Here is a 26,421-nt window from a genome sequence, read left to right on the forward strand (position 1 = left end):
GTCGGTCAATCAGCAATCACTGGCTTTTTTTTTTTTTTTTTTCAGCATAAACATGCCTGTTATACCCGCCAAGTTGTGTCAGTGTAAACAGCCCAGAACAATACACTCTGCATTTCCAGCTGCAGCAGCTCCCCCTGATTGGTTCGATCGATCGTCGGAGGCATTTGATGTTATAGGAGGCGAGGCGAGGAATATTGATTGGAGGATAATCAGAGTCGAGCTGGCTCGGGTCCTCTTCAATAATTCAAGCAAAGGATTTGGGTGAGATTCCCTCAGATCGGAGGTGTGATGTACATTTCATAGCCTGAGAGCTGGGGAGCTGCAGTGAAGCAGGGCGCGCGTGTGTGTGGGGGTGTCTGTGTGTGTGTGTGTGTGTGTGTGCGTGTGTGTGGAGTTTAGGGCCTTGAGGGGTGGAGATGGAGGTCACATGAGCTCAAACATGAGATACCGTTCAACCAATAAGACGCAGCAGAATTGCAGTGTCCCAATGTTAGGAATATGATGAAAAAAAAAAATGCTCCATAATTTGCATATAATGTCACGTACGTATATGTGCTTCTTTTTGTGTGTATAATTGGCCACTTTTTCTCTTCTTCTGTGGCTTTTTGTGCTGCCTCACCCAGAGGAGCTTACACTGTAGTCCAAGCATTGATTTTCCTTTTAACACATTTCAGCTTTCTGTCTATGACTGAGCCAGTTTTACTGACTCTAACGTTGCTGTGAAACACTTACATATTTCACCGGGTTTTTTCCTTTCTCTCTGCAGTAATTTTAAATAAAGATTGTGAACGATGATAGATTTCTTTGTAAAATTTTGTAGAAAATGCACCAGAATCCATGCAGTTTTACTTGACCATCTGGGTTGGAAAGTTAAAAAATATATATATTTTTTTTTTATTAGAGAATATGTCATAACTGCGTGCTGCGTGGTTTAGCCAATTTTAAAACACTCTCTGGTGTGGCGGTTGTTACCGAGTGAAGTGAACAATTTTCAGAGTCGGCAAAGTTGTAAAAAGGTATTCTGAAGGAAATTTTATTTGCTTATCTCTATAAATGCATAAAGAACCAAAAAATAAATAAACTGTGCTTTGGATCCTTGATATAATATGCATATAAATAACATGTTTGCATTACAAACAAAACAGTTTTCTATTCACAAAAGGCGGAGCATGTTAAGTAGTTTTTTTTTATAGTGTAAATTTCTTACTGAATAATACATTTACACCTATTTTTCTGCAAAAACCTTGACAATCTATGTAAATGAAATGCTAAATCTTCTAACGTCGATCTGTGCACATCGATGCCACGCGGTGTCCACAGAATGTATGTGGAGCTACTGAACAATGGGCTACAAAATAAGAAGTGCGTGTTTTCACAGCAGCAAAATTAATTAGTATACAAAACAGAGGATTGTAGGAGGTGTGTTAAAAATCCAAGCCAAGAGACTTCACAAAGAACAGACGTGATTTATAGAAAAGGTTTCAGGAGGAGGTGAAAAACGCCCACGCAGAACTTTGTGACCCCCCCCCCCCCCCCCTCCACAGACGAATGTATCACCTTCTGCTAATCATTCTGTTGATCATACCACTTTACTGTGAAAATGGGTTTCGAATGTGCCTTGGGTAGCCATCGTCCACAGATGCTCTTCGCATTCCACTGACCTGTCCTTCGGATGCACACGCTTCTAGTCACTCACGTCTACAATATGGCTGCTGTGGCTGTGCTGCCTCTGCAAAAAAAGGTCACTCGGGGGGGTTCTGCCGCCATAAAGAGCGGTTTTCTGCCCGACGCTTATCTCCTAATCACAGCAATTATCACGGTTTGTTTGTTTGTTTGCTCACTGGACTGGTGCATTAGAGTGTTTGTATCCTGCTGACCGCTGCAGACATGTCAGCAGGCGTCTGGGGAGGGACATTGCAGCTGGAGGGCATTCTCACTGCTCACTGATAGATAGATAGATAGATAGATGGATCGATAGTTAATATATACAGTGGCGTAGCAAATACACTTTATCAGGTAATCACCAGCTTTAATGTCTACTGTCGTGGTTTTATTTGACAGTCAAAATGAAGTTGTGTATAAGGAAAAAAACCCTATGTGGTTTTCAAATTCTGTTAGATAAAAAAAATTCTGTTAGATAAAAAAAAAATAAAATAAAAGTAGCCTGCTTTTGTAATTGTCCCCCTTTACTCAATTCCCTAAAATGAAAACCATAAGTCCAGCTGCAACCAGACATGTGGAAGAAGGGTCTTTGGTCTTTGTGGCATAAATGCTGAACATTGTGTGTGTCAGAAAGCACATCACTCTAAACACATTGCCCCTATAATGAAACAAGGTGGTGGGAGCAGAATGCTGTGGGATGCTTGGAAACTGGGCAGGCGGAAAGAAAATCCTGAACAATTGTAAAAGAAAAATTTTAAAGGTTGGAAAAGATGTTGGAACTAAGCCAGAGATTCATTTTCCTGCTGGACAACAACCCTAAGCCTTCAGCCAGAGCTACAATATCATGGAGTGGTGTAGAAAAAACAACACATTAATGTATTAAAATGACCCAATCAGAGTTCAGATCTCAGTCCAGTTAAGAATCTTAAATATTGATGTTCACAGATGCTCTCCCTTCAATCCGGCTACGGCTTATATATTCTGCTATCGCCTTTTTAGATTATCCTAAAAATAACACTGACTAATTTTTATCCATCTGTGTTTCTCTGGCATCTAAGCCTTCTCCTGCTCCTCAGCCCCACTGCCTTTGTCTCCTTCCCCACATCCAGCCCAGGCACCTCTAGAGAGGAGACAAACGTCTCTTGCGAGCTTTTCTGTCACCTCTTACCAAGAATCATTCCTGCATGCACAGTCTAATTATCCCACGGCTTCTACAGTGCTGCTGCTGCTGCTGCTGCTCTACAGCCGTCTCCAGCGCCAGCGGGTGTAAAAGCAGGGCTTTCTCTCGCTTATTCGTTGTTAGAGCACGAGATCTACCTGGCTAATTATAGCCCCTCGCTGCTGAAACAGGCACGGACTCACCAGGATCATGGAGCACGCGATGAAGGGGGATGGGGGGGGGGGAGGAAGGAAGGAGTTTATTGTTAGATATTTAAAAGCCAGATTTCTGCTTTAATCCATCTTTGTTTGTTTTTAGTCAGGACTGGAAATGTGGGATGATATTTGAGTCTGAACTATTTCACTGTTGCTCTAACTGAAGGTTTTTTATTTCCTAGATCGACAGTATTATACTAACATTACTCCAGCCTACACGGCTAGGTTCAACACAGATTGACCTTGATATGGAAACTGTAGGTGAGCTCCACACACACACACACACACACACACACCCCTACACACACACTAAACGACTGTGACCCAGCATCTCTTCTTTCTATCATCTCCAGCTCTTCTCCCGCCCCCCTTCTTCCATCATCATAATGGTTCTCTGAGAAGAACCTCGACAGTTTCATGCTGCATCATTCACACACACCGTGCAGTTCTGCTCCTCGTTGTCGTCCTTCCCCCTCACTCATCCTCCTGCCCTTTTATTCCTCCGAAGTCCTTGATTCACGTATATTCTGCTGAAGAGCTCCTATACGTCAGGCCGGCAGCAAGGGAGACAAAGACAGGCCGCAGTTAATTACCTATCATTTAGAGCAGATGGCTGCAGACGATATGTAAATGTGTGTGTTTGTCTGCAAGTGTGTGCTTATGCGATTGTTTGTATGACTGCATATGTGTTTTCAGATTTGCTTAGCAAAAACCATTAAAATGGTGTGAAGAAGTTTTGCAATTAAAATGATGATGCGGATTGTTTTGCTCCATCAAGACGCGTTAATGACTGAAATCATAATTACGGGTTTTTGTTTTAAGGTTCCTGCATGTTCATTTGTGCTCAGCAGTCTGTTTACTTATGAAGAATAAAACCACAACGTGTGTTTTTATTCAATTTAAAAGAGCCCTTTTCGTGTACGTTAAAAAAAAAAAAAAAACAACAACAAGAATTTGGATTTAAGCTGTCACAACAAAGCAACTTGAATCTAGGCCATGTGAGTCAGCGGAGAGATTCGCACTTTGGTCTTTGACATGCTCAAGACAGAGACGACAGAAATGTTTTCTACGGTGCGAAACATGCAGAAGTTACAACGCCTTTCCACATTCGTTGGCATCAGTTCTAAAAACGTGAAAAAGCCTCCAAATTAATTCATATCTAATATCAATAGCCTTATCTCGTGGAAAAACCAAACGATTAATTTGAGTAGATTTCTTTTTTGTGATAAGAAATAACTGGGACTTTTTATTTTTTAGCTTACCCGTGTCACAATCAGAATCAGGTTTATTAAAATGAGACACTGACGAGGGATTTTTCTGGTAACTTGGGAAACAAATGTATAGAACAACAGACACAGGAAAGATAAACCACACAAAAACCTTGTGTCTCAATTGCTCACTTTTTTTTTTTTGGATAAATCAATTCTGTTTTATTTTATTTACTTTTTTTGCTACAAATTGTGTGTAGAAGCGAGAGGATGTTTTTATTTCCTCTCCAACAGAAACGAAATATGCATGAGTTAAACTGATGTGCTTTTTTCTGCATAGTGTCCAGAAAAGCCTTTCACCTCCATAAGCAAACTCTTGCACACTTATTGATTCGTTTAAAATGTACATTTTGAAATGCTTGGATCGTCTAGGAATTTTGGTTTCCCTGCGGGAGAAAATATATAAAGGTTTATATATGTACTAACTCTTTATTTAACTTGGTTGTCTATTGAGAACAGATTCGTATTTACATAAGGACCCATTTCTTTTAGCCACTCTTCAAAATGGGAAAAACAACAGAAGATTTCATTCAGCTAAGGTAAGATGCATTCTGATCTTCAGACGTCACAAAACGTCCCTAGGTGGGTTTATTTCACTTGCCAAATGAAAAATAAAAACAGCTGGAACTGACTGACAAAATTGGTTTATTTTTCTGTGCAAGAAAGGCAGAAAATCTAGAAAGTTGTTTTTGAACTACATGTGATGGCGAGAGATTACACCACTGCAAAAATAGATGGATTTATTTGAAAGGTTTTGGCATGAATTTAAATTAACCATGGAGGGTGCTGTATAAGTTGCTAATGCTTATTTACAAAGTTAATGCTTGCTGAATCTGTGCTGAATCACAGATTAATGTTACAGTGAACTCAGTGACACATGAAGGCATGTAACCACTGAGGGAGCGTGTGGTATTCAGATCAGTAGAACTGCATGAAAAAAAAAAAAAAAAACTGTCTTCTGCATCCAAACTATACATTAAACCACCTCCATGCCAACACCTTCTCACCAAAACCTGCAGTGAAAATGCACGCTACAGCACACTGTTTTGTGCATTGTGTGGTTGCCTCTGTAACGTGTGTGTGTGTGTGTGTAGAAATAATCTGTGTATGTTTTTTTTCCCCCACCAACACACTCAGCAGGAGCCTGCGAATATAGCCAGCATGTGTGACTCTAAGTTTTCAGTACCGCAGATGGAGACCCACTAATTTACTCATTATGGAGATTTAATATGGGAGAAAACTGCAAATGTGACCACGTAGCATCGTCCCCCTGTGTGTGTGTCAGTTCGTCATTCAGCTTCAGCTCAGATCCATCCGCCCTCTTCCACTTCGCACGTGGAAAATTAAGTGATTCCTTTTTTATTATTATTATCATTATTTGCACAGATTAATTTTCTTCTTGCTGGAGCTCGACTCCATCAGTGCAGCGGCAGCAAACAGCAGCAAGTGGAGCTCATTCACACGATGGTTAGTTTTCTATTGGCTCCCTGGTGAGCGGAGCTCTTTCACAGCTCTGAGGAGTTAACGCTGCTTCAGGCCCTTTATGGCATCCTGGGGAAAGAGAGCAGTTTGGCTTGGTGTGAATAAAGATCTATTTACTTATTCAGTCGGGTCCAAGACCGCAGAATGTTCTGTTGAGCTCTCCAGTGATACATCCAGTCAGTTTTCCAAGTAATTTGTTTTCCAGCAGGAATTTGGTTAAGCAGACATTTCTAACACAAAACAGCCACATTTGTTGGTATTATTTTCTTTTTCGGAAACGTTTCATTTTGATTATCTGATGAGTTTACGACTTCAGTCAGCTACGCGAGTATCCAGTTAAGTTTATTTAGACAAATTACGCAACAATCAGTAATGTATCCAGTTAAGTTTTAGGAGGGTAGAACTGATTATCTTTTAGTCTTAAATTGTAACAGGAGGCCCTCTGCTGGCAAATGGAGTAACTGCACATGCTCCTGTTTTTAACTGGTACATTTTTTTTTTGTTTTCAGAGTAACCATCTTACGGTAATTCTGAGAACTATGATAATCGAAAAAGCATATGTTTTTTAAAATTATTATTATTATTTTTAGCCTCATCCTACTTTCCTGAATGCATGTATGTCAAACTGTGCGACTTGTAGCTGTTAAGATAAGACAATTCCTGGTCCAATCCAGCAAAAGCAGCATTGCTTTGCAAAAGCAATATATTTTTATAAATAGAAAATTTCAAAATGTGGCATGTTGTTGTTATTTAACCCCCCTGAATTAGAGCAGCACGTCTTCAGGGGTTTGTTTACGTGTACAACTACATTTTTCTTTGCAAAATATGTCCAACTGATGCAGATTAGGTAGAAAGCATGTGTGAACATCACTTCTCTGTTCTTGCCAAAGAGTTTCAGTGGAATTTAGTTTTGGACTTTGACTAACACATGGTTATGTTTTGATCCAAAGAACAAACATTGCAGATCTGATTGCATGTTTCCCATTATTGTGCTGCTAAAACGGAAATATTCATCCCTTTCGCTGCAAGGATAGAAAGCTCCATCCATCCTTCTCCTCTCCCTGCTGAAAAGGAAAGATCCCAGAGCATTATTCTGCCCACTGCCTCGTTTCATGGTGTGCACTGTGACATACTGAGGTTAAATATCTAAAGTGAATGTGTGAACCTTCAGGCTGCATGAATACTTTCACAATGCACTACACTCATTCTGCTCTGGTCCAAAAGGAAGCACTTTATAATGAGTAAAAGTCACTGAAAATTAGTTGCACTGCAATACGAAACAAAAGAGGATTGATTCTGTTTGGCTTTGGTTCAGCAGAGCCGCAGAAGGTTGCAAGCTTATTTATCTGCTATTAAATACCAAACCGACTTCTTATTCTAACCCATTCTTGTGCTCATCATGTCCTTTTCCCCCCGATAAATAATAATAATAATAAAAAAAACAACTCACACACACAGTATCTCTCTCATCCACCTGCAGCATAAAAACTGCGGAGCTTTGATCCGGTCCTGCCTGTGGTCTGCATCTCTCCCGAAGCAGAAAAACCATTACATGCACTTTATGTGACAGATGCACTTGTCATGCAGAGGGAAGTTCAGATCCCTGGCAATCAGAGGTGTCGGGAGATGCCTCCAGAAGCTGTATTAATATTCATGAGAGCAGGAGCTGCCCTATGATGTAATTGCGGTAGCAGCGAAGGTCAGCGGCTTCGCCCAGCTTTTGCACATCAAACGTATCAAAGCCCAGCTGTCCGGGCTCCACTTTAGGTTTGGTTATGATAATCTCTGTGTATTTCGCAGACGGAGGATGACTGAGATGAGAGTCTGTCGTCAATTGTGTTATCTTCAGACTTTTTTTTTTTTTTTTATGCCATCAGAGAGTCGGACTCTCGTGCAACGACGACTCTCTCCTGTTTTCTCTCGCTGGACACACATCACAGCAGGCGATCGGGGCTTTTCATCCTCAAAGCAACACTGCTTACAAACCTCAAATCCACCCATGTGGTCAGTTTCCAAGAGGGTTGTGCCTTGTATTCATATTTCTCTCTTGGCTTGAATGTGGTGCTTAACATTTTTACCTTATACCGTAGCAAAAACATCAAATGTTGATATTTGACTATAAACGCACTTCTTCCTCAAAAATTATAAGCCACGTCAACAGTCCATGTTTGCCTTTGTTCTTATGGATCATGCTGGCTGGATGTCGTTCCAGTCGTTCTGCTCCCTCTGTGATTCCCTTAGAGTCACAGATGACTGATAGAACCAGTTCAGCTCCTTCCACAAAGGCTGCTGCTAGACCCAAATCTGCCACTCCACATGACTTTACTTTATGCATAATAATGCCTATTGGGGCATTTAACATAGAGTCAAACACTTTTATGAGGTAATTAGAGTCATTTCAGTCTGTTTTTTCTCCGACAGCCCAAATGTCAGTTTGTTATAAATGCAAGAGCAAACTTGACTGTAATGTTTCGAAACAAATTCTGATCTTGAGGACAGCTAGGGAGAATGTTTAAGCACATAGTAGATATTTTTAATATCTACTAATAAAATAAAATAAACACTTTATAAGACAATCTTTTCATTTGTTCTTTCTAAACTGTTCTGCATAATTTTTAGATAAGACTAAGTTGATATCTTACGTCATCCATAGTCAGAAATACCTCATCCTAGTTAGTATTGGGGTGCATGTGATGATGTTTTGATAACAGAAAAACACTAAAAACAGTCAGTGGTAACAAACTTTTACAGGTGCCTCTTATTGTAATTATGGTGGTTTTTGAGATAAATTTGAACACTGGCAATTGCTGTGATGTGGCAGTCTGAGGTGGAAAGTGCTACATGATGCTTAAAAGTATATTTGACGTTCACGTGCTGATTTCTGTCAACATCTGATGGCAAAAAAGTGATCCCATTTCAGTACATTAAGGTGGAATAAGGCGTGCCCTCCGTTAAAGCTCGGATCATTCTCAAAACAATTATCACGTAATTAATCTGACATTTAATAAACTGAATAAATATTCAAACTCAATCTCACTTGTAAAAACAAAACAAAGCACAAATTCAGTAGTGTCATTATTTCTTAGAAATATGAAGCCAAAATAGAAAGGTTCCAAACTTTTATGATGATTGTATATATTCAGAAATTGAATTACATTTGGTTTGAATTAAATAGCTTTGATCATATTCCACATTCTGTTAAAAGTATCTGTAAATAGTTTTTTTATGTCTGTTCTGTGTCATGTGCATGCGCGTTGTATTTTCATAACTCTCTTTCTCAGGTCGTTTTATGTTTTATTGCTGACTATTTGTGTCATACAATGTTTATTTTTCAACTTTTTTTTTTGTCTTGTTACATGATATTTTGTGACTTATCCATCCATCCATTCACCCCAGTGGAATAATTGTTTAATCTTTATGAAGAGTTTCGTTCATTTTGCATCTGGCTGCGACTACATCCTGCCACCAGTAAGTTGTGAACTCAGTTTCTGCTCGCTCCTTACCTGCTCTTGTGTGCATCAGGGCGTAAATGCTTTGATTTGTATGGCTAGGAAAGTGCTGGATGAAGTACATTCAGTCCATTTACCATTCAGTAATCACATTGTTGTGCTCAAATGTTTCTGGGTTAAGATCCAGTTAAATGCTGCTCAGTCCAGCAGTCTGCTTCCTTCTACTCATAAGGCAGCTTTCACATTTGAAGTTTCTCAGGTTTTGCATCAAAGTGTTTTAAAGAGCAACAAGGTGGGAAAAATCCCCCTGAATTGGCAGTGTTATACACTTGCTGTGTAGTACAAACTAACATTTCCATGAGTTCCTGTCGGAGCTAATAACAACATACGTCGTACGGAGATCTCCCAAAGGGCTGTTTGACTATGCCAGCAAAAAGAAGGGCGGGGGTGTCTTAATGGGTCGGAGGGGTCAGTGGAGTTTGAGCTGGCGGCTCTCCGACTGTCTCATCTAGTTGAGCTCTTTAGGACACGGCCAAGCTTTCCCTCTGATGTAAAGCTTCATCATTAGCGCTGCTGTTTATAGATCAACATTAGATGAAGATGCGGATAGGATGTCCGGGAGAACACAGAGTGCAAAAGACAGAAATACCAGCTGACGAGCGAGCGAATGCTTAGTGGCGGACCTGTCCCAGTGCTGACATCAGCAGAGGCGGGGCAGCTCCCTGGGAAAACGATGGAGGCACATAGAGTAGGTGGAGGGAATGAAAGACGGGAGGAGGGAGGAATAAGAATGGGAGTGCAAGGGTTGTAATTGGTTCGCTGGCTGCAGAGGATGGAGGCTCAGAGAGCACCAAACCTTTAATGTCTCCACCTGGTCTGAACAGGAGGATATGAATATATACATACACCATATATGTTACTGCTGAGCTTGGAGTCTCCAGGTCTCAGCAGGCAGCGTGTCCTATTTCATTCCCTCGCACCTTTCCATTTAATTTCAAATGCATTACATCGCACACCTTTCTGTTGAGTGCTACCCCCTGCTGTGCACAGCCTCGATGTGAATGCAATGTAGCGGTTCGGGGACCATTCCTGCCTTTCGATCCAATAGGCAGTCAGCCTGCAGCCTCTGCCCCCTGACTATCACCTGCAGAACATCAGAGCATGGTCCTGCTATTACTTCAGTCGCACTACAGCTGACCGATTGATATTTGTGACGCTTTGGTTACATTATAAGTGAAGCACAATGAAAGTATGGAATATTAGTGGATATAGAATGAGCCGTTATGATCAACTGTGTTACTTTTTTTTTGGTTTCTCGCTCTGTTTTTCGTATTTTAATGCGTTCACTTTTGCTTTTCTGTGCCCCCCATACTTTGTCAAGCTTCATTAAGAGTTTGTATATTTCCATCTAGTCCAGCATCCACTTTCTTCTGCAGTCCCTCAGATGCATAGAGATGATATCCAAAAGGCCACTCTTCTCGAAGTTCTCCAGTGACAGCTGTGCAAAAAAAAATCTTTCTTCATTCCAGAACCATGGCCTTGGATTTAGAGGAGCTTTCTCTTGTCTCGGCCACGTTCAGCTCTGCTACGAACTGCTCCGGTGCACGTTGAAGGTCGTAGCTTGAAAATGCCAACAGAACCACATCGTCTGCAAGGAGCCAAGTTGAGACTGTGAGGTTCCCAACCAAGACTCCCCATCTCCATAAAAAAAAAAAAAACACTTTGAGATTCACAAACTGGATGTGAAAACCTGGCCAAGAACAAATTTGACTGTGTGCCGAGAATGTGGGCACTGCTTTTACTTTTGATTACAAGGACTAGATAAACCTTATTGGTAATCTACTCTTAAAGCTTAAACCACACCTTACACATTTGTTAATCCCTTCCTGAATCCACTAAATAAATTTTCTGCTGTTTCTTTCTCTATTTTTTGTCCAAACAGATTCACACAAACTCATGCAAATTTTCTCCCCTTTGTTGTTTCTGGATCCAGTTGGCTGAATGAGGTATTAGCACAGCGGTCAGTGGAGGGTTGCGCCGAGCAGCCTCTTTGTTTATTATTCATAGAAACACAAATGTTCAGTTGAGAAACTGCTGGCGGAACTTTCTCATGCAAAGGTGGTGAAATTAACAAAAATGTTGGGAAAGTTTTCTTTTTAGAGGTTGGAAGTTCACTCTTCTGACAGATCCAAACTTCTCCCTGATTCCCAAAACTGTCATCACTCCAGCCATTATCTGTAGTTTCAAAATGAACCAAACATTAAAGCTATAAAGCTGTGAACCAACAAGGACAGTACCACTTTATTTATTTATTTGCTTGGACTTTGAGGTTTTAATTTAAAACTCACAACATCACAGATCTCTTTAGTCTGAATGTGCCTCATTTTAACAAAACTTTGTAAGCTTTCAAAAACACACATTTATTCTGAGGTGCTGCTTTGGTTTGTAAACGGCATGAAGGGTTTTGTTTTTATGTTTGCTGCCTCCCTGTGGGCGTTGCACACAATAAGACCAATGCAAAAAATGTCATAATTTCTCTTTGAACCTGCATTCTTGGCTGAAACTTCACTCAAGCCAATACCAAAAATACATAAAAGGCCAATTATTTTAAAGGACAAGCTACATATACTCACATTAAATATCATCTTGATTATTTGCCCTATTCAACACCTACATTAACTAAATAAAAGTGTGCAAATAACTCTATTCAGTCCTCTTGCATTGTGTGCAGAACAATACACTGTGTACAGATTTGATCTGGAGTATCTCAATGTGTTGGGCAAATGCTCAGTGTCTACTTCCACTTCACAGATGATGACATAACCATGGAAACGGAGACACACAGCAAGAACGCAGAAGCATTCCTGTCAATCAGAATCAGCCTTCCTCAAACTCTGCTCATTATTTTATTTGTCTCAGCGAAGGAGTTAGAACCTTCCCGAATATTCAGAGGGAGCTCTTTTACCTTTAGCACAATGATGTTTAAATCATTTCATATTTAATACCGGCAACAAACTGTCGCTGTAGATCCATTACTGAAGAGAAGACGACCAAAAATTGCACCGCCGACACTGAATCTTCACACATTGTTCCCGTTTATTGCCTAAATTAGGAACAGCCTGTTCGAGAGTGCAGCAGAAGAAAAACTGTTTCACGGGTTTAATATGTCTTGGCTGGACTTTAGTAGTTCCTTATTATGTTTCAAAAATGTGTTGAAATGCCTTCAGGTAATTCAAACAGCCAGAACTCTAATGAAAAATTAAAGGAGGGATCATATTTCTTCAATTTGAACTTTTATTCAATTCCTCGCTTTAGAACCCAGAAAAGAATAAGGAATGATTCTTTTGACACATAAAGCAATAAATGTCAACGCTGCATCTTTTATTAAAGAACTCCTGGTTGCGCTCAGTTCCTTGCGAAAGTGTTCCAATTAAACCTTTTCACTTCCCCCTCTCCCCCCAGGAAAATCATGCATGCTATTCAAAATGATGCACAATCAAACATGTGAAGTGTGTGACATGCACTTTGTGTTTAGTCCCCTGCAATCTGAAGAGTTTTGGAGTATGTCTCCATCAGATTTGTGCAAAGTTACATTTTTGTCAATTTTCCTTTACAACAAAGGTTAAACTTTGTCAGATTTGTAAAGTAGGTCCTGTAAATATAATTTAAGTATCGACAGTGATTTTCACTTGGATTTAAATGAAGGTTTGTGTTGATCCAGAACTTACAATTCCTGAAAAACGCATTTCTAGTCGTAACATAATAAAATAGGAAAAATATTCATTTTAGCACTTTGGCTCTTTATGTCCTTGCCTCAGATGGAAGAACTAAAAAATATATTTTCATTGAAACTCTTTTTAAGTTTCTACTCTTGAAATCTGCTGTGAATGAGAACCTGAAGCAACTTTATCCATACATTGCAGCACTTGTTTTCCTCACACCTGAAATGACTGCTATATCATCAAACATTAATGTGACATTTTAGACTAACTGTTTTACCCTGAGTCTGTCTATGTCATCATAAAGTGGCTTTGTGAGACTGAGCCAAAGCCGCCATATTTGGAGAAATAATTTAGAACATTGCTTTCGCTAAAATATCCACTCAGACACATTTGTTTTGTTGAGTTATTTAAGTTAAAATGAATTAATATTTAAATGGGAAAGCAAAAAAAAGTTAGGAAATATAATGCATCCAATATTTAGACCTGGAAAGTAAATAAATGACATAAAGGCTGATAAACCCAGCCAATTACGTTAAATTGTTTATGTACAAGCTAATCTTGTGAGCTAAGCTGCCATGACAGGAAGTCAGGACTGTGAAAGACTAGTTTGGACCGTCCCCACAGCGTTCCCTGAAACACTTGGCCTGTCCGCGGAGAGCACTTTAACATTCGTCCGTCTTGCCACCCGTCAGTTAACATCCTCATCAATCGCACCAGCGTTCAGAGAGGACTTCCTGAGTGACAAGGCCCAGAGAACGAAAGCCTTGCGAACACGGAGGAAGTGCCAGCCCAGAGACTGGAGTTCACCTTGCCTTGAGCCAGAGTATTGATACGTCGTCACTGTGACTGAAACTTCAAAGGCATTTCATCTCCACATGGAAGATGCTTCTTCTCTCATCTTCACTTCACAAAATCTGTCTCAGGAAGGACATGTTGATGCTTTGGAGAGGGTGAGGAGGAGGTGGGGACGGGGGGATAAAAAAAAAGTTTCCATGAGCTCTCTTGAAACATGCTTGACCACATTAACGATACGGAGGCTGTTAAAACATTAAGGAGCTCCTGTGATTCCTAAATGTTGAGAAAAACAAGGAGAGTAAAAAAGAAACGGATCAGCGGTGCGTACAACAGAACAACAAACCTTTCTCTGTAGCACTTCTTTTTACATCAATGCACAAGGTCAAATCTACATCACATCAAAGGTCTCTAATTAAATTACTGTTTTGCACATTTGAGAATGAGTGCATTTTCTCAGGATCACACACAACCAGTAATTGCCACGGCATTGTAAGGCGAATAAATGCCAAGTTTCCTCTTCTCTCTCTCTCTCTCTTGTGTTCACAGACAAATGAAAGACGGAGGAGAGTGGTCTTTTCAAAGGGCGCCTCCCGGAAAAGAAAGAAACAAACCTGACAGATGCACAAATTAACACACAGGAGGGGAAAAGTCGTAATCCAAAGCCTCCGATGTTATAATTACAGCTCTTTCTCGCTCCTTGAGACACATAAAGGAGGATTTCTCTTACTCTCTGCTTGCATTTTCTTTCTTCATCTCCCCTCCACCTCTCACAGCACAGCTTGGCGAGCTGGTATTAATTGCTCCAAAAAAGCTGTGGAAGAACAACAAGTGCTTCTCATCCTGGTATAATTGTGTCTGTAGGAGTTGGGGGGGGAGGAGGGATGAGGAAAGGGTGCTTGAGAAGGCTTCATTGCTTACAGGATGAAAAAAAAAAGATTTGTACTCGATCTGTGGTTTGGCAGGAAAGAAGAGCAGCATTTGGTACAATGTGATATAATGGCGCACTCTAGTGGACAGACAGTGAAGGTCTATTATTAACAAGTTAAATGAATGCATGTTGTTTCGTAACTCCTGAAAGCACCTCTTGTGGATTTAGCTGATGAAATTAAGATATTCTACTTTTCAGAAAATAATTTTTACTTACAATCATATTCAATAAATTATGAGTTGAGATGAGGCCCGTTTGGCATATCAAAAGTACCTACCTGAATAAACTTTTAAGTAGGCGTTAAGCCTATTTTTTTTTCCATTAAATCCTTATTTCTGTATTATATAATTGTCTTTTGTTGGTCTGATGTTATATTCTGATATTAGATGTCACGTTTTCAATAGCTGTAAGTGGAAAATCATTGTAGTGGAAAAATAAAGCATCTTGGCTTTATTATTGAAATCAGTTTACGACTTTATTCTGTAGTGTGAAAGAAAAAAGGATTCACCAACAAAAATAAGACACCTCCAAAACGTCTTTGTATTTTTTTTTTTTATGTGAAGTGAGATCAAAATTTCTCAAGATGTCATCAAACATGGTTAAAGTTTGAGTATCGACTGGAATAAAAAAATTTACATGTAATCACTTTTTCTGTTATTTTAAAAAGAAAAATTGGTCAGTTATTTATATCATTCTCAGTTATGAAAGGAAAAAAAAATCTTTATTGGCATTAAAATGATCAAATTCTTAGAATTCCTGACCAGATCTTTAGGACGTTTTCACTCTTATTGTGACGATTTACCTTTGGCGACAGTGAAGTGTTTGAGGCTGGAAGTCCTCTTTGCCATCACCCTTATCAGACTGTATTAAATGCAGGTTCAGACTCTGCCAGGGCTGCTTCAAAGTGTTAACTTTACAAGAAACATTTTAAAAGATTAGTTTTAATTAGTTTTAAATCTGCCAGGAGTGAATAACTTCAGCCTCAACTATATCCAAGTTCTGTATTTACAGTATGGGGCTTCCCAGACTTGGAGGGTTTTACAGCCTTCCTCTAAAACTCTGGGGTGAGGCAGTTCCAGTAAGCAAGTCGTTTATTTACAGGCACTTACACTAATTGAAATGTATGGATCTGAACTGCAGAATATTTCAAGGTCTAAGTGATATCCTCAGAAAGTACACAGTGTAAAAGTTTAAAGTCCGAGGGAAGGAAGTTACAACACAAAGACATCATCAGCGCTAAACATAATTCATTGTTTTATTTAGCTAGTGAGTTACCAAGAGGAGAAAATAATCACATATTTGCATTCAATGGTTCTTTCTCTTCCTTTGTTTCTGGCTGAATCTCCGTCCGGTCGATTAGCTGACCGTGGAGGTTCTCCCAAAAGTTCAACGGGTCGTTTAGCACGATCGAACCTGGGGTACAGTTAGAGCACATCCACATCAGAGCAACGACAGTCACCAAGTCTAACTGGCAAAGCAGCGGGTTTTCTCCTCGGACAAATGCACTTCAGAATGACGGAACCACAAGAAAGAAAAAAATTTAAAAAAAAAAAGAGGTGTGTAAGCCGGCAGTTCACCAGCCAGCTCCATAATCGTAAGCTTTTCGTACACAGAAAAAGATGCAGAAAGAAAGGGGGCAAGGTAAGGGTAGGCCCTATGATTGGTACGATTCTGGCCGTTTTCTATTTATGTCATCCCACACCTGTCAATTTCTAGCCCTCAATCTGGCAGATTGAGTCAATTTCCACATCTTTAATTCTCTTTGAGACCAGATCAAGCTCACCAATAACCCAACCATGTGAGGCGACAGTAAAAAAAAATAAAGAAAAAAAAGTAAAATCTGTGAAATCAATGTCTTCTCTGGTTAATCTGTTAGAAGCTCACAAATGAAAAATAATCAAAGAACAGAGTTAGCTAGTTAAGGGTATTGGCAGAGGCTGCTTAGAAGGACTGAAAGTGCTTAAAAAGACAGAGTTTCAAACAGATTACGCTCTTTTTCTTGTGAGACAGGAAAACGGGGTTTGATGCACCAATCAACGGATACAGGATGAGTCCACCTAATGTCGCGCTCAAGTCTTCGGATACGTTGCTGTCTCGGGAGGACAGGCCGCGACAGTCCCTCCACCGTGGGGTTAGGTTAATTTGATTTAAAGGTCCTTCATCGTTAGTGTTGCGGAGGGTCTGCCTCAAGGTCACTGCTTATTCCTGCTGCGCTCCTGGAGGACGAAACACACACACAGATCAGCAGTTAGCGAGAGCGGAGAAAGAAAGGTTTCAAAGCCAGCATCGTCAGTGAGATTGATGCTTTCTACCTCATTTCATCCAATTAGGATTATTCACAAAGGTAAACACTGAAGAAATTACACATACGTTAAACACAGTGATGTGTTTGAAGCAATTTCCTGTTGATTTCAGCTACTACAAACCCAAAATACAAGTTCACAGACACGTGGGAGACCTACAAAAAGGATTTGTAATACATAAACAGCGCACTGAGTGTATGTCTATGTATTGTACAGTTTATGCATTCAATTATAAATAGAGCTCATTGTGCATTAATTATCAATAAGGTATGACACAGAGACCCAGAGGTCATGCTGTTTTAATAGCAACCTTTAGCTCATATCTTAGACAAAGAAGCGCTCCACACTTGGTGAATATCCCCTCAAATCTCTGAAACCACTGCTTCAAAAACCAATCAAAACAACCAATCAGCAACCTTTTCTTCAACACTTTTTTCTTCCACTTAATTTTCCATCATGCTGCAATAAAGCGCTCTCCGGACAGCTAACTTCTTTAGCAATGACCGTTTGAGGCTTACCTTATGGTGAGTGTTAGCGACTGTCTGCTGGACATCTGTCATATCAGAAGTCTTTCCCATGATTCGACAGACCTTTCTGTGCTGAAAATCTTATTTTTTTTATTTGTTATTTTTTTTGTAATATTCTAATTTTCTGAGAAGCTGAATTTTGGGTTTACATCAACTCTAAGCCAGAGTCATTTGTATTAACAAAAACAAAATCTATAAACATATGCAATGAATGCATATAATACTTTTTAAATTAAATTACTAAAATAAACTAATATTTAAATCACATATTAGCTTGTCTGGTGTTGCTTAAATGCAGAGAAATTATATTGAAGAAACCAATTTTTAATTTGTAAACATATTACCTAAACTAGAAGTAATGGAAAGGTAACTTTTTCCTTCCATACTCGTGTAAAAATAATAAAAAAGCAATTAAGAAGAGAACCAATACCGCTACTAGCAAGCAAAGCACCGAATGGAAGTCTGTAATGGCTTAATGTCTTTTTTCGTGACTCATCTATGCCTTGTATTACTTTAAGACGTACATTTATGAGTCTGTCTTTTTCCTGTGTGCCATTTTTAGGCTGATCTATTTGCAGAAATAAAATTCAATCAAAATGGTTTTTCCATTTGTTTTGAGATGCGTCAAAAAAAAAAAAAAATACTGCAATTTTATTACCATGCAGGGAGCACTTTCTATTCATCAGGCAGTTTTTGCTATATATTGCTCTGGAACAGAAAACTGCTGTTCTTGTTTATTAGGTGTAGGTGGGGTTTAATCAGGAGGGTGTAATTTACGCAGCAAAATTTTACTTCATCAAATAACCGGCACATTAGTGCGGGAACTGGACATTCAGCAGGTTGACTAAGATATTTTGCTAACTGCAAGTTTTGGTTATGTGTACACAGGATTTTTTTTTTTAATACCTTTAAGAGCAATAAGAGTGTTTTCATGCAGCCTCCCAGGGAAATATGTTAATACATAAATTCGATAAGCCACAACATCAAAAGCACTTACAGGTGAAGGGAATTAAACTGCTCATCTTGTTTCAGTCTAAAAATTCATACAGGGAAATGTTGGCTCCATGCATTCGTGTGGTTATTACCGCGACACATGCCAGCCAACCAACCAACCAAGCTACACCCCCTCCATGGCAACAGTCTCCCCTGACTCGAGTATGCAGCATTGCAAAAACTATTCAGGAATGCATGCAGGGAACACAACTAGCAGCCCAAGGCACCGACAGCAACAGATGCAGTGGAAGAAGCCAAATCCATGGAGATTCAGAACTGGAACCCAGTGGACCAGCAATTTTCAACAAATCACTAGAGGACGTATGAAGATGCCTTCATCTTGAAAATGTGGCACTTACATTCTTTTTGGTAACACTTTATTTGAAGTGGGTTGAATAAGACTGTCATGACACCGTCATAAACATGACATAACACCTGTCATGAACATGAATAAGTCTTCATGAATATTTATGACTGTTGTCATAAAGCGTCATTCGGTAAATTATGACACTTTTAATACAAAGTTGACATTATTCAAAAAATGTCTTTGTTATGACAACTTGACATTAACCAAGAAATCATTGCTGTTTAAACTTTAGCTTTAATAATATAAAGTTACCTAATTTTTAAAGGGCAATCAGTAATACTTTTATAACAAATTTATATCAGCAATGATTTCTTGGTTAATGTCAAGTTGTCATAACAAAGACATTTTGAATAATGTCAACTTTGTATTAAAAGTGTCATAATTTACCGAATGACGCTTTATGACAACAGTCATAAATATTCATGACGGCTTATTCATGTTCATGACAGGTGTTATGTCATGTTTATGATGGTGTCATGTCAGTCTTATTCACCCCCCTTCAAATAAAATGTTACCTTTTTTTTTCTCCATTCTGGTTGGGTTCAAACTTGTATTTTATTATTATTATTATTTTAATGTTTCAAAACAATGAATGCCACAACTCTCCGTTTAAAAAAAAAAAAAAAGTTTTGAAAACTTAATTTTCAAGTTAAACTTTGCAATTGTACATCACTTCACATGAAGTCTCCACAAAACCTACTAAAGTTTAAAGTTGCCAGCATGACAGGATGTGAAAAAGCACAAGGAATCCTGTGCTCTATATTTTGTTGAGGATATATTTTATGTTAATTCCAAGTACCTGAGGGTAATCACCAAGATAAAAATACAAAGCGCATGTTTTAAGTTAAAACAACCAGAGAAAGAAACTGACTAGAAAACAGGAGAAGAGTTAGATCCCAAGGAATGAACTGACAAAATATTCAGCCATATTTACACTGTCAGGAGACTGCTGTCACTACTTTCTGCTCGTAACCCGAAATCTCACGTAGTCAGGGATAAAAGGAGGCGTATATTCTAAACAAAATATCACTTCGTTCCGACAATGTCAAATATTCAATGGCTTGTTATAGATTAAAAGAAGATGAATGCCGTGAAGCGTCATGTGAAGAACAGCACAGGTACAAAGCAATTTTTTCCCCCTTCCCATTTCTCAGATGAAACAGTGCTCTCTTTGAGGTTGACCATATCAGTTCCCTGGGAAAAATGCAGAGACCCAGACCCCAGCAGTAACTCAATCCCCAGATGGCCTGCGACAAAAAGCCTCATGATATTTAGTCTATACAAGGCCTGCAGCTCAAATCAATGTAGTTCTTCAAGTTAAAATATAACCTGACCGAGCAATTCATCACAAAACTAATTATGCAATTCATCTCCTCAAACTAATGAGAAAAATGTACTTTTCAACGAAATAAAGTTACTTTTTAAAATCTTTTCAATTATGAAATTGTGCGCAGTACCAGCTACAGAAATATTAAAAATGGACTCGATATTCAATAAAAGCTCCAAATAAAATTTAGACGCAAGGTTATCTATCCAATCAAAAACAATAGCATAAAGAAAAAGGAAGAAAAAAAAAAAAAAAAAAAAAAAAAAAAAAAAAAAAAAAAAAAAAAAAAAAAAAAAAAAAACACACCTTGAGATGGTGTTAGGAAAAGGTCTTGTTGCACAAGCCTGACATCTTTGAAAGGCTGGGTAGGACAGGCCAAACAACAGGCAACAATTAACCTTGTCAGGTGAAGAAGGGCGAGGCCTCGACCTGCGCCGATCCCGTCATGTAATGAGGGTCAGGGATACAAAAGCAGCACGGCCCGACGTCTGCGCGACGCGGGATGAAACCGGCTTCCTACTGACAGTTTGTTTTCAGGAGCCTGAAAACATTGACTAGAAATATTTATGAGAAAGGAACCGAGTGCATATTAACGAGGTCAACAACGAGGAGTCAATACAGCGTCAGTGCAGCACCAACATTTGGAGAAACAGAGAGGGAGGGGGTCCTTGTGTATGTGTGTGTGTTTTATGGATAGAAGAATGGATGCAGAAGGACACTACTAGAGATTTAATTCTCTGTTTTTTTTAACTTCCATTTGAATTACACCATTATTACCACTATTGGGACATAATTAAATTTCCCCTCTGAGGATGTTAAACTAAGGGTGTTTTTCAGAATGACAGCTCAATGTGATTAAAGAACTTCATAATATATTATGCAGAACAAAACAAAAAAAAATATATATATATATATATATATATATATATTAAAAAAAACTCTGCTAACTGTGCCAGGACACATTTTAACCACTTTGGAGCCTGGGAGCTTATGCTGTTAAAAGGCTAATAAAGCACGAGGAGTCTGTGGATGCCTGGGAGGGCTTGTAGTTCAAAAGTAGATCCAACTTTATGTCTGCCTTTGTCTGGGAAAACAGAATGCCAGGAATGTGGGTTATTTCCGGAAACACGACAGTCACCTAACTCCACTTGGGTGACTCTTAGCAATCTTAACAACGCCAGATGGCTGACGCAGGTTCAGGGTTTCCTCAACTTGCTCATGAGTAATGGCGAAGCGTCAATCTGCAGACGGGCCTCGAGGAACTTCCATTTATTGCAGACTGTCGATGCAGCCGCTGATGTTACAACCTCACATCAAGTTGAACAACATCGGCTGATTATATTTACAACAACCAGCAAAAATTCAAAAATACTTGCCCAGTTTTTTTTTTGTTTTTTTTTTTTTATAAAATGGCCAACAAATTACATCAGGAATGTGAAGGAGCTGTTTATAAAAAAGGAACACACAGTGGAGACCATGAAAAGATTGTCTACTCAACAACCTACAATGGCGGCGTCTGGTCAGCAGCTGATGCTCCAAGGCATGGCACCCAGATATTGTTTTGGAAAATAAACGACTTCTTAAAAATACCCATGACACAAGTCATGGGTATTTGTAATTGATCCCATCTCGTCGTACTTTGCCAGACGGAACCAATCTGTGTTTGAGGTGCCAATGGAGGCGTGGAAAATGACAAGACCCACCAGAAGTGTGTTCCCTTTTAAGCTCAATAGAAGGTAATTTATCTCACCTTTCTCAAAGCCTCCTCTTCTTCCTGACGTTTCTCATAATGTGCAAAGTCATCAAAGATTGAGGTGGTATGCTTGTAAGTGGCAATAACTTTAAGCACTTGTTTGGCCTTCTCCAGAGGCACTTCCTGAGTGTCCCTGGAGTTGGTCACTGGCTTGTTGTCATTGTTCTCCAGCCGGATGTGACGCAGCTGGTTGTTGGGCACATCCTTGATGAAAATCCACTTCACCTCAAACTTGCCCTTCCACTTGTCCTGAGACCAGACGCCTGCGTAAGCGTTGTAGTCCACTGGCGATCGCATTTCGGCCACACCGCAGAAGTGCCCACTACCGTTGACGCTGAACAACAGGTACAAGGGGCCCTTGTTGCATAGCGAACGGTAAGCACTATCCAGGCGCTTGTTTCCATGTTCTGTACTGCACCAGATAGAGTACTTGATTGAACGATGGATGTCATCTTCTGAGTAGCTCTTGATAATGAAAACACGTCCATTTTTCAAGTTCCAGTCAAAGTCTTTGGGGTTGTAGTTGTTGACGGTACGGAGTTTCTCCAACACGGGGTGCACTTCTCCAGAGCAAGGGGAGGCACTCAATGGAACTCCGCCACCCAGACTAAAGCCCTCACCACGGTTCCTGGGGGCAATCCAGCGATTGGGGGGTGGGCCAAGCTGCTGAGGTTGTTGTTGATGAAGGTGCTGTGGGAGGCCAGGTTGGGAGGGGAGGTGCAGGTGAGGAGGGCCATGGGGCAGAGGCTGGGGGTGCTGGGGTGATTGTATAGACTGGAGCTGGAAAGGCTGGTGTTGATGCTGGGGTTGGTGCGGAGGCTGAGGGGGCAAGGGGTTCCGCAGTAAGGGTTGGGGCTGTGCAAGGAGAGGGGGCTGCACCAGAGGTTGTGGGGGCATCATAGTCTGAGCTAACGGCGGTTTGTTTAAAGAGCCCTTATCGTCCCAGGTACCAATGTTCATATTGTGCTTAATTGGGGGTGGAGGAATGGCGGCACCTCCCCCCATCCCCATGTTGGCTTTGGCTTTGACCTTGAGCTGGGGCTTGGCCGGTTTCTTGGCAATTGCTGCCCAAGTGGCAGGTTTAGGTGCAGACGAGTTGACAGATGGAGGGAGATTATTGGCCACTGTACTGTTCATGCCCACTGTACCCCCTAAAGGTGAGCCAACGGTTTTGGTGACAGCTGCCACCATGTCCGTACCCAGCTTTAGCCCCGTCATACCCTGCTCAATGCTGTTCAGCACTGGGACCTTACTGAGCTGGGTGTCACTTCCAAAGCCCGCCTGTCCGTCTGTGATTGCCCGGCCCAGTGAGCTGGGAGCGTAGCCATAGCTGTTACTGTAGACTGAGCTCTGAGTTGACTGACCCTGAGAGACACTGGTTCCCCAGGTGGAAAAGTCTGCACTGCCGGGAAAGAAGTTGAAGCCATGCTGCCCGAGAAACGGAGGAGTGTTTCCTAGGGCTCCTGGCTGGCTGAAAACACCATCAGGGATAAAGTGCGGCTCCCCATTGCTCATCTGTCCATAGGTGGTAAGGTAGGGCATAGGTGGATCTCCAGCTGTGGACCAAGCAGCCTCTCCCAGAGAATAAGGAAACCCAATGGATGGAGCATAGTAGCTGGGCATGTAAGGATCAGACATTGGTGGATAGCTGTTATTCTGCATGGCACAGAAAGACAAGAGATTGAAAGTATTATTCAAAAAGACAGATGCTTTTGCATTTTATTACTGTTTAAGTCAGTTATATGTAACAAAATTACATTTTAATAAATTTCTTTTTCAACAACTCTGTTTTGTTGTACTGCCTTAGTTTAATGAAAAGTGCTGTTCATATGAATGCATTATAGCATCTGAGTACACAACATTGGAAAACATTTCAAAGAGCATCTATTAATATTACCGTCAGATTTACAGGTAAGGCAAACATCAGAGTATCACTAGTCTTTTTTCTTATTGTATTTTTTATTTCATTCACTCTAACTGAGTTTAAGCTATTCTGCAATGAATAGTGGAAAAAAATTGACCAATTCTAAATTTCACAAATCTGGTTGAGGCTGCTACCCCCGCGACCTGACCCCGGATAAGTGGAAGAAGACGGACGGATGGATGGTTGAGGCATACTCCAAAAGAATTGCAGCTTTAATAAAGATGGTTCCAAAAAGCACTGACTCAGGGGACTGATTACTGGTTCATTTTTTGTTTGAAAAGATTTTCCTTCCACTTCACAATTATGTGCCATTTTGTCCTAGATTGATTCAGGGGATATGAGTAATATCTCATTGAACTGTATGGTAGCCATGTACAACAGAAGCTAATAATAACCTATTATGAGACATTGGAAAATAAAACTCTGAACTTGGAAATAAACATACAGAAGGCACTTTAATTGAAATACAAAACAGGAACTCAAGAGTTGACTTGTGAGTTTGATTTTTTTTCTTTTTTTCAGAATACTTATTAAAAATGGCTGTGGCAATCCTTATCCTAATTTAAGCATTGTGTATTTTAAAAAGTACATTACCTGATTTGTCTGGCCGCTTAGGTAAGGCTCAAAATCATCATCATTCACACCATCCTTTTGATGCATGGATCCGTTTTGCACTAAATATAAAAAGGGGGGGAAAAAATCTAATATAAGTAATTAAAAGAAGCTGTAATCTCCAAGCAGCCATGATGTCAGATGGCTACATTTTGATCACAGGTATGCTCTGCTGTGTTGTGTCAACAATGCTCCAGACTGCAGTTTGGACTACAGTTCAACAACACTGTCAGCAAGTAATAGCACAGAATATCATAACCTGCAGTGGCTAAAACTCCCAGTCAAAGCCTTACCTTTATTTCCTTGTCCTTTGGTTCTCTGAAACAACAAGTGATAAGATATTAAAACACACTGGTAGAGCAGACAGACACTATCCTACAAATATAACACCTAAGTGTGAGCTTTTGCCCGGATGTTAGCATTTACAGGTTGCTTCGTCTTACTAACCGGATGTCAAACGCTCTGACAACCAGTAAACGGTGCCGCATTGGCAACCGGCTGCAGCCGGTGTAGGTTGGCAGTACAGTTGGCCTACCTTTCAGCTAACAACCACCACATATCAAAGACTTTGTAGCCTGTTTGATTTGGCACAGTAAGCCCGTCAAACAGTGGTCCGTAAAGTTTTATTTCGTCCTCAAAGCTAGCATACAGCGCAGCTACACGAACCTGATCGACTGTGGTCGCAGACATCCTCCAGGAACCGAAACTGCTCGCTGTTTGTCAGACTGTCCGCGGCTTCTCTCTCCCCCCCTGCTTGCTCGTCTCTCCGTTTCTGCACTTCGGTGCTGCTTTCCTGGTTCGTCTCTCCTTCTCGTCCAATCACTCCGTGAACGTTACAAGGCGGCGTTTTTTTTTCTCCCCCCCTGCTGGGCTAAGATCTGACGACGACCAGCCTCTTCCAGCTGCTTCAGGCGACTCGGTGTCTGCTGATGAGAAGGCGTCAATCAGCACGTCAGTGTGACCGAGAATGGTGTTTAATCAGTCAATGTGAAAGTGATTGGAATATCCCTTACTATTCCACAATGGCGGATAGGCTCTTTACTCCCGCTTCCGTTCCGTCCTGCTGCTCCGTGACCTTCCGCCTGTGACGCTCTGAGTCATGTTACAAACTAAAGCTTCACATGACAGTCACAAACACACAGCAACTTTTCTGCTTATTTTCTTTCCTTTACTGTTTCATGCACTCAGTCTACTACCTGCCATGCTAACCGACAGCAAAAGCACAGCTTTCTTAGCTTACAAGCATCTGTTTCCCCAACCCTCTATCTTGAGAGATTCTGCAATAAAACAGTATAAAACTACAGAATTGTATGGAAAGCCAAAAGTGCCAGAATCCAATAAATTATTAGATCATCAAAAGCATATTTTTCTATAAATATCTCACTTTTACTCAGGATTATTTTAGTTCAAATTAAAATTAAGAATTATTAAATTTACCAAAAGAATTTAAATGTATTTATTTAGTCAGAATAGAGTGCATTCACAGCTCAATGTAGCAGTAGATTAGCATAACTAGCACTATTTCATTCATATCGTTTTATATAAATCATGTAGCTATATTTACAGATCTCAAACAAAAGTTCTCAACAAACAGACTGAAATATATTTATGGTGGCAAAAGTTGTGTTTTGGTCAAATATGTTATTGTGGCAATTTATTCCATGTCCAAAGATACAACGACTACATATAGTCGTTGATTTTTGTTATTTTATGTGTTATTTTTAGTGTATATACAAATATATACACATTTATCTTTGCAGGGTTGCAAAAGAGATGATGTCACTCTCCAGCGGTAATTGGGCAACAAACAATGCAACCTGGACATATCGCCAATCCATGACTGGGCAACGCAGGAACACTCAGGATAGACAACCATGCACACACTTATGCCTAAGGGCAATTTAAAGTAACCAATTAACCTAGTATGTTTTTGAG

At 40.1% G+C, this 26,421-nt stretch overlaps 1 protein-coding gene and 2 long non-coding RNA genes across 6 annotated transcripts in view; 1 reads left to right on the top strand and 2 right to left on the bottom strand.

The window, feature by feature from the left end:
- LOC106935293 (uncharacterized) overlaps nt 1–3,806 on the top strand; it is a 57,213-nt gene extending 53,407 nt beyond the window's left edge. For all 3 annotated transcript variants that reach the window (XR_001421872.1, XR_001421870.1, XR_001421871.1), the window contains 2 exons: nt 3,219–3,297; nt 3,390–3,806. This is a non-coding gene — a long non-coding RNA (uncharacterized LOC106935293). The remainder of the gene's footprint in view (nt 1–3,218; nt 3,298–3,389) is intronic.
- A 12,104-nt stretch (nt 3,807–15,910) lies between these two features.
- On the bottom strand, nt 15,911–25,748 carry ythdf3 (YTH N6-methyladenosine RNA binding protein F3). 2 transcript variants are annotated; one of them, XM_015015728.1, is made up of 6 exons: nt 25,500–25,748; nt 25,153–25,409; nt 24,780–24,804; nt 24,469–24,548; nt 21,948–23,606; nt 15,911–16,896 (listed from the first exon to the last, which is right to left on the bottom strand). In XM_015015728.1, the coding sequence occupies exons 2-6, from the start codon at nt 25,174–25,176 to the stop codon at nt 16,873–16,875; spliced, it is 1,812 nt and encodes a 603-aa protein (XP_014871214.1). In that variant the 5' UTR covers nt 25,177–25,409; nt 25,500–25,748; the 3' UTR covers nt 15,911–16,872. The 2 variants fall into 2 exon arrangements, with proteins under 2 accessions (XP_014871214.1, XP_014871204.1); XM_015015718.1 differs by having other exon boundaries at nt 25,153–25,412.
- On the bottom strand, nt 18,128–19,429 carry LOC106935311 (uncharacterized). The gene is made up of 2 exons (XR_001421874.1): nt 19,386–19,429; nt 18,128–18,865 (listed from the first exon to the last, which is right to left on the bottom strand). It is a non-coding gene; the product is annotated as an uncharacterized LOC106935311 (long non-coding RNA).
- Nucleotides 25,749–26,421: the final 673 nt, after the last annotated feature.

Source organism: Poecilia latipinna, unplaced genomic scaffold, assembly GCF_001443285.1.
Source record: "Poecilia latipinna isolate Pla-1442-1.1 unplaced genomic scaffold, P_latipinna-1.0 Scaffold71, whole genome shotgun sequence".
NCBI classification, from domain to species: domain Eukaryota; kingdom Metazoa; phylum Chordata; class Actinopteri; order Cyprinodontiformes; family Poeciliidae; genus Poecilia; species Poecilia latipinna.